Raw genomic sequence first — 8,208 nt, 5'->3', positions numbered from 1 at the left:
CACCGGGTCTCGGACCCCATTCGAAACGGCGATTTTTGTCGAAAAGCGACTAGTTTGCAGGTATGTACTACTCTTTGGCCGGCTCGAAAGCAAGTGCAAACAAGTGTGTGCAGCGTGCATGTTGTTTTGTTTCCTGTCTAGCTAGATCCGGTGTGGTGTTGTAGTTTTTCTAACGTTACTAGTTGTTGCAACAGCATGTGAGAAAAACTACAAAGTTTGCTGGGCTAAAAAGAGCGTTAATCTCGCGATAAAAAAATTGACGCCGTTAAAATGTGTTTGCGTTAACGCCGTTAATAACGCGTTTAACTGACGGCACTAATATCATATTGAATAATGTCGCTGTCGGGCAGAAACCGTGTATATCCATAATTCGCCACTTACATTTTTTTTCATAAATCAATGCTATTGATCAACTTTTACATTTGTCTGTGGGTTTTACAAATATTTAAACAGTTTAGAGCAGGGGTATTTAACATTTTTTAGGGCAGGGACCCCTTAGCTGAATGAGAGACTGAGTAGGGACCCCCTGCTGCATATACTGTATACAATTCAGTTGCATTTTAAACTGGGCCGAATGGATGAAAATAAACGGATGCTGTTTATACATCATGTTTAAACGTTAAACATCCATGTGGAAAGCACAGTAAATCCGAAAGCTTAACTGTATGGCTACCATAGTGGCTACCTTACCTATAGTAAGCCTATGTTCAATGTGTAAATTAAACGTTTTTTTTCCACCAATAGGCAAATTTATCTTTGCTATTATTTTATGTTGGATTCATACTTTCAGACATACTAACATTTTTTAAATTTTTTTGGACATACAAGATTTTCAACCGACAGCGAGGATATGTTGTATTTTACTATGTTTTACATTTTTTAGCACTCCTACCATGGCCAGGTCTCTTGTAAAAGAGATTTTTTTTAATTTATTTTTTATCTCAATGAGACTTCCTGGTAAAATGAAGGTAAAATAAGGTAAGGTAAAAATTCTTAAGGTCAATCGGCTGTGTATGAAACATGGGTAATGCAAAGATTTCGTGCATGCTCAAAGCCTCAAAAAGCTTTGCACACCCAAGAGACATTTTTCTTAAATAAACAAAATGTTTCAGCTTCAAAATCTCTCTTTCACAAATTAAAGGAGTGTCTAATTTATGTCTTTGCAAGCTCTTTGTGAGGACTGATGATTCTTCCTAAGTGTATCATGCTGCTCTTTGCTTGTTCAGGCACTACAGATGTTTTATTAAGCTAGACATGGAGGGGGTTTATTTTGTTGAATTCCAACTGTAAGGAGACACAGTACCTCGACTTTGTTATCAAAATTCATTAAAACGTTTAAATCAATGTTTTACTCTATATAAGGACAAAAGTATTGAACTTGGAAGTCCTTAAGAAGATATAATGTTTAGATAGAATTTATTTAATAAAACCTCAAATACTGATTGGCTATTAGTCCAGCAACAATGCTACCCTGTAAGTTAAAACTTCATCACTAGGATGCCCCCTGTTGGGTGGTCTTGTAAGAAGGGAGGAAGGGCAGGTATTGGAAGCATCTAAACCGTTTCAAAACACCATTGCAGAAAGGGATATCATAGCACGACTGGTCACAAAAGTTTCTGCCTTCCTGTTGCACCTTGTCTCTCCAGCTTTTGATGCCCCGCTCTTTATCAGTGCCTGAAAAAGAAAAGCCAAAGTAAGCTGAAAGTGATGTTATGGCTGGTTTAACCATTTCTTATTATTAACCCAAGTTTTTTTTTTGTCAAACCTGGAATGGTGTTATCCAGTATAAATCCAAAGAATCCTCCGATGAACATGTGTGTGGTGAAGAGCACTACAATCACTTGGTCCAGCTCTTTTATTCCTTCAAACGGAGAAGAGAGTAAAGAAATTACATTTGTTAACCAGTAATGACTGTGTAACATGTTAAACAGCAATGTGACCACTATAAATCTTGCAGGCAGGTTATCTTTGCTCTTACCACTTCCACATGTCAGAGGTCAGGTTTAAGTTCAACCTACTAAACGTGAAAGAAATAAAAGCACCTTCAAACCAACAGCAACTGGAGCCTGGCAGTAAATCGTGTAGGACTGGATAATAGCTAATCCACACACAGTCCAGCTGTCGCTCATGTGTAAACTGCTTAATGCAGTTGTAATAAATCGAGAATTGCAAACTGCGCTGAGGTAGTTTGACCCTGAACAAACAAACACTTGTTCAAAGAACCCATCCTAACACACACAGGCACACAAACACAGAAGAAGGAGAGGAAACAGTGAAAAGTTCAAAGGCACCCGCTAAGTTGGCCTTAAGTCCCACAGGCTGTACATATAAAGGCGTCTAAAAGAGCAGCAGTGTGTTTACAAAGAGCGCGGACAGGCCTCCTCTTGTGTGGCGCCATCAGCTGAGTGTTGAAGCTGGGGAAAAACTCAGGGGTAAGACTGCTTTATCTGAGCCGGGTGGGCAGATTACAGCCAGTGACATGGGGGTTAGCCAAGAGGATTGGGAGGTAAGCAGCCTAGACCTGAGAGAACCAGACAAACCCTCATGCCAAGTGTTGAACTCTGGATTACAGAGTTCAGAGGTATCTTTCTTGGGAGACACTTGCATAACACGACTTATAGGATCATGGTCTGATGTCTGCAGAGAACAGCTGTTTAATCTTAAAGTGCTCATATTATGCTTTTTGGCTTTTTCCCTTTCCTTTATTGTGTTAAATATCTTTTTGTGCATGTTATAGGTTTACAAAGTGAAAAAGCCCAAAGTCCACTCCAAAGGGACTTACCATCTCCAACAGAAAACACTGTTCACAAACTGCTCCAAACAGCTCTATTGTAGTCCAGCCTTTACTTCAGAGACAAACGTGCGTCACATTGTAAAACACGTTATAATGCTCACCTAGCTGCTAGCGTGGCACACCCTCATACTCTGTAACTGACTAGCTAGCAGTACTTACCTAGTAGGGATGGTACGGTTTATGAAAAAACACCTGAACCGCTCGGTTCGCTAGTCTCGGTTCGGAGCATGTGTGTACCGCACGGTTCGTCAGTACACTGTTAAGCTGCACTAACCTCTTACTGTCATAGTGCCCACTATATACACCTATGTTAAAACACTAACTGGAAATGACGAGCGGGATGGGCGTGACAAACGCAACCCATGGCAGCTGATTGGACGATCGCATCACATGGGTCTGGCTGGTCCCTAATTTCAAAACAGACTGTCATGGCAGCTCGTTCAGAGTACGATCTCATATTGTACTAAAATAGTTCACCGAAACGTGTTTCTGAAAACATTTTAAGCGAGAAATAGGCCATGCAGTTGCTGAATCTGTCTTCATTTCAGATCAACAAAAGTCAGTTTAAAAGATTTTCGTCAGATTTTGAGAGACACCGAGCCGACCGCTCCTCAAGTGGAGTGGGGTGCCGCTGCAGGTCACGTCACGTGCAGAAATGTCAAGTGGGAGAGAGGCTACCCAGAGCTGTAGGATGCGCCAGCGTCGTTTATAGTCTGGTGTGTGGGAACATTTTGGATTTCATGGTACCTATGATGAAATAAAACAATATATAGAACTGCCACTGTGTGCATGTTTTGTGCAACATGCATTCAATATGCTATATTTAATTATATATCATATGAAGAAATATATTAAACTGGAGTGTTAAAGATTAAAAAAAAAAAGAACCAGCGAACTACCGAAAACCTTACGCTTAAAATATGTTTTGTGAAAACACATTTTAATTAACTTACGTACTGTGCATGTGCGACTCCCAACAAAGATGGAACAGAAGTGAGATGCCTCACTCTGTAGCTAAAACAGAGAGCTCAACACACAGGGTGAAAAGAGGACCTGCAGCAATGTGCAGTACAACAAAAATATGGTGTTTTCTGAAAATTAAACCACATAAACCTATTCTGGTACAACCTCTAAATACAATTATGAACCTGAAAATGAGCATAATATGAGCACTTTAAGGATTGCTCTTTTGATGGCGCTTCATCGGAGGCGGCCACAAACACGCTCCGCAGCCGATCAATGTGTCATTAAAAGCAGGGGAATCATCCGCTGGTAGCCAGTGATTGATCTCTGATTGCTTCTAAGCTCTCTGATTGATCAGACTTGTATTTGTAAAAGCTCCACATGGTATTATTTCATCTGTTGGATTAATGTTTCATGGCTGGATCTTTGGGTCTGTCTTCCGGCTTTAGCAAATCTAGTCGTGACGGGAGACTTTGGCCAATCACAGCTCATTTCGGAGAGAGAGGGCGTTCCTATTAGCTGTTTTACAAAATGCAGATGTGTGTTCCGTTTTTCGGTAATTGTCATAGAATTTTGCTTCAGGATCTCAATCATAATCGGGATGATTAAAATGATTGACTAGTACTCGTACAGGTTATCTCTATGATAGGAAGGGCTTAGGACAGAGAGGGGAGAGCTGCAGGACGAGGGCTATTTTTAAATTTGTTTTGCCTTTTCCAAGTTCCTGTGTACCCCCAGCTCCTTCATCTGGGTGTCTTTATACATACATGTAAACTACCCTGGACTGGACTGATTGGCACTGTTTGTCTCTCTTACTGGCTATATTAGCCATTTGCCCATTTTGCTAGCTTGCCTGTATGGTCAATACACCACACTGTCTTTTTGTCTGTATGGACAGTTTTCAACTTTAACTTAAACTTTTCTTCAAGTCTTTTACTAGTGTCTATGTATAGTTAAGTAATGATTATTCTATTTTTGATCTATTGTGTTGCCTGTTGTACTTGAATAGATATAGAATTTGCACAGACACTATCTTGCACTATGATACCATTGCACCTTTCTGCATTTTTTTCCACACTGCTCCTTTAAACATGCTACAAACAAAATGTACTGTAAGGGCACATTGATATATCTTTCTTTGTATTTTTGTAGTATGTGTGTGTGGATGTCATATGTCTGTGTGCCTATGTATATGTATGTTGTGCTATTCAACATCTTAATTTCCTTCGGGATAAATAAAGTATCTGTATCTATCTATCTATCTATCTATCCATCTATCTATCACATATTAAGGAAACATGCTAAGTTGAAATCTTTTCTGTCAACAATACTAGTGCCAGTATTTTGACAGTATTGACAGCTTTTTAAAAGCCCAAACCTGTTTACAGCCTTATACACATGCGCACGCACACAGCTCTTTTGCCTTTTGTCAAGAATGAGTAATTTATACATTTTTTAACATCATTTATTCATGACTAACATAGGCTATAGGCCAATTGGAAGTTGGAACAAAGAAATAAAATAAGTCCTCCAGAGGCCAGCCTCCGTTTCACCTCCTCAGCATCCATTTTTGCGCTAATTGAAATGCATCAGTTGACCGCTCATTTACCGCGCAACCCGGAGCGCAAGCCTGTGTAAAATGATAGAAATTAAGACCGAACCAGAAAAGATCTTCAGCTCTACTCTGTGTTATCAACTTCCCAGTTTGATAGCCGGTCCAGGTTGCCAGATATACTTTTAAAAACGAAAACCCAGCGCACTACAGCTGTAACGTTAGTACAGCCATGGAAGCAGCAAATAAACTACGGGATCAACGGAGATAGACTACAGACCTAAAAAACACCGCCATGTTTCTAACAGTTGCGTTACCAGAGATGTAACAAACCCCGGGAAATATTGGAGATGTATTTGAAAGATGGTGACAGCTTAGAGCCCAAGGACATAGAGTTGGCTAATTTCCTCCTGAACAGGTAAGCATAGGTAGCTTCAGGCAACGTGACGTCATGACTTCGCGTAAAAATACACGCCACTTTCTAAAGCCAAGTGGTGTGTCATCTGTACGCATTTTGAGCTATCTGCGTGTATGTCTACACCGTATACAGCACGTTGCATTTTGAGCTATCCGGATGAATTTCTACGCCGTATACAGCGCATAAGTGGTGTATGTATAACACGCAAATTCGTATATGCCATTTTGGCGTGTCAATACACATAATCGCTTTTCGGACGGTTGGGTTTAGGAAAACAATAACGGGGTTGGGTTTAGGAAAGAAGAAAGCGACGGTTGGGTTTAGGAAACGTGACACGCGGGACACGATCCCCGGTCTCCTGGGTGAAAGTCCCGTGTTGTTTGACCCATCCACCACCCCAACCAACCCCCCTATGCGGATTAGGCGTCTTGATAACACACCAAAATAGCATACGAATTGGCGTATCATACATACGCCATTTCATGAGATCAGTCTGCTTCAGGCTATTTTATCACGGCTACTAGGGACAGGTATTTTATGTCATTTCAACAATTTCAACAATTGAGACACAGCCAGTAATCCCGACTGGCCCTGGCTAACGCTGCCTAACTGCTAACGTTACAGGAGGACCAGGCAAGCAGGCTGTTTACAACGTGTAGCCTGTTCAGCGGCCGTAGCCGACAACGGTGAGTTATTTTAAGCCAAGAGAGGGGGGCTGTAAATCGGGAAGAGAGGACCGTGAGTTTGCAGTGTGTTTAGCGATTGTTCCCATAATTCTAAGCCAATAAAGTGTGTTCAGTCGGGGGGAGAGGACGGCAACATAGCTAATTAAGTTAGTGTTATTTTTAGCGGTTCTCACTGTAAATCTAAGCTGAGGAAGTGTGTCTGTCCGTCAGGTGGAGAGGATGGCGAGATAGTGGTGTTTTTAGCGGTTCTTACAGTAATTCTAAGCCAAAGAAGTATGTCTGTCAGTTTGGTAACGTACAGAGTTCCGAGTGAGCAGGGGCTTTTATGACTGTCAATATAGCCAGCATCTAACGTTAGCAACTCCGATGTGCTGTTAAGTAACGTCTGGCTATGTCAGACAAGCGTCTAGCAATATTGCACCTTCAAGCTACACACCCAACTGGACCCAAGTGGTTCATCTCATTATACTGCCTATATAGGGTAAAAAAAAAGAAAAAAGTAAAAAAATGCAGAGTTCAGGATCAGGTTAGACAATCATCTTTGCCACTACCAAATGTAGGCTTAAGAGTGAAGGTAACCAAGTGTTTGCCATCTGGGCCTGTGGGATTTGGGAACACCTTGCTTGACTTTATAAGCTTTATAAGCAGAACCGCTGCCATCTTTTCAAGGGTAATCTGTAGGTGGAGCAGTGGGAGCACATAAGGCAAGGCAGCTTTATTTGTATAGCACATTTCAGCAACAAGGCAATTCAAAGTGCTTTACATGAAACATTAAAAAACAGTTAAAAACTATTAAAAACTATTTCAAAGCATTAAAAGACAAAAAATTAAATGTAAAGAGCAATTAGAAAACAATTAAAAACAATTTAAAATCATTAAAAGACAAGAATAAAATGTACAGTGCAGTATAAGAATTTTAAAGAAAGAGCAGTTAAAGATAGGTTATTTAAAGAAAGGCAACATTAAAAAGATGGGTCTTCAGCCTGGATTTAAAAGAAGTGAGAGTTGCAGCGCACCTGCAGTTTTCTGGGAGTTTGTTCCAGATATGTGGAGCATAAAAACTGAACGCTGCTTCCCCCTGTTTAGTTCTGACTCTGGGGACAACAAGTAGACCTGTCCCAGACGACCTGATAGGTCTGGGTGGGTCATAGTGTAGTAGCAGATCAGAAATGTATTTTGGCCCTAAACCATTTAGTGATTTATAAACCAGCAAAAGTATTTTGAAATCAATTCTTTGAGGCACTGGAAGCCAGTGTAAAGACTTCAGTACTGGAGTGATGTGATCCACTTTCTTGGTTTTAGTGAGGACTCGGGCAGCGTTCTGAATCAGCTGCTGCTGTCTGATGGATTTTTTAGGGAGACCTGTAAAGACACTGTTACAGTAGTCAAGTCTACTGAAGATAAAAGCATGGACAAGTTTTTCCAAATCCTGCTGAGACATAAGTCCTTTAACCCTTGATATATTTTAAGGTGATAATAGGCTGATTTTGTAATTGTCTTAATGTGGCTTTTAAAATTCAGGTCTAAGTCCATGATTACACCAAGATTTCTGGCTTTGTCTGTTGTTATTAACATTGTCGTTTGAAGCTGAGTGGTGACCTTTAATCATTCCTCTTTTGCTCCAAAAACAACCACCTCAGTTTTTTCTTCATTTAATTTAAGAAAGTTATGGCACATCCAGTCGTTAATTTGTTCAATGCACATATTCAGTTGTTGTATTGGGCTATAATTCCCTGGCGATAAGGTTATGTAAATTTGTGTGTCATCCGCATAACTATGGTAACTTATTTTGTTG

General features: G+C 40.4%; 1 protein-coding gene across 4 annotated transcripts in view; it reads right to left on the bottom strand.

Moving 5' to 3' along the window:
• Positions 1 to 224: 224 nt before the first annotated feature.
• si:dkey-106n21.1 (solute carrier family 23 member 2) overlaps positions 225 to 8,208 on the bottom strand; it is a 69,011-nt gene continuing 61,027 nt past the window's right edge. For all 4 annotated transcript variants that reach the window (XM_039809465.1, XM_039809467.1, XM_039809466.1 and 1 more), the window contains 2 exons: positions 1,766 to 1,861; positions 225 to 1,674 (listed from right to left, as the gene is read on the bottom strand). In XM_039809465.1, coding sequence (XP_039665399.1) covers positions 1,493 to 1,674; positions 1,766 to 1,861 — 278 coding nt within the window. In that variant the 3' untranslated portion in view covers positions 225 to 1,492. The remainder of the gene's footprint in view (positions 1,675 to 1,765; positions 1,862 to 8,208) is intronic.

Source organism: Perca fluviatilis, chromosome 8 (genome assembly GCF_010015445.1).
Source record: "Perca fluviatilis chromosome 8, GENO_Pfluv_1.0, whole genome shotgun sequence".
Classification (NCBI taxonomy): Eukaryota; Metazoa; Chordata; class Actinopteri; order Perciformes; family Percidae; genus Perca; species Perca fluviatilis.
This window is presented reverse-complemented; position numbering and strand designations above follow the sequence as displayed.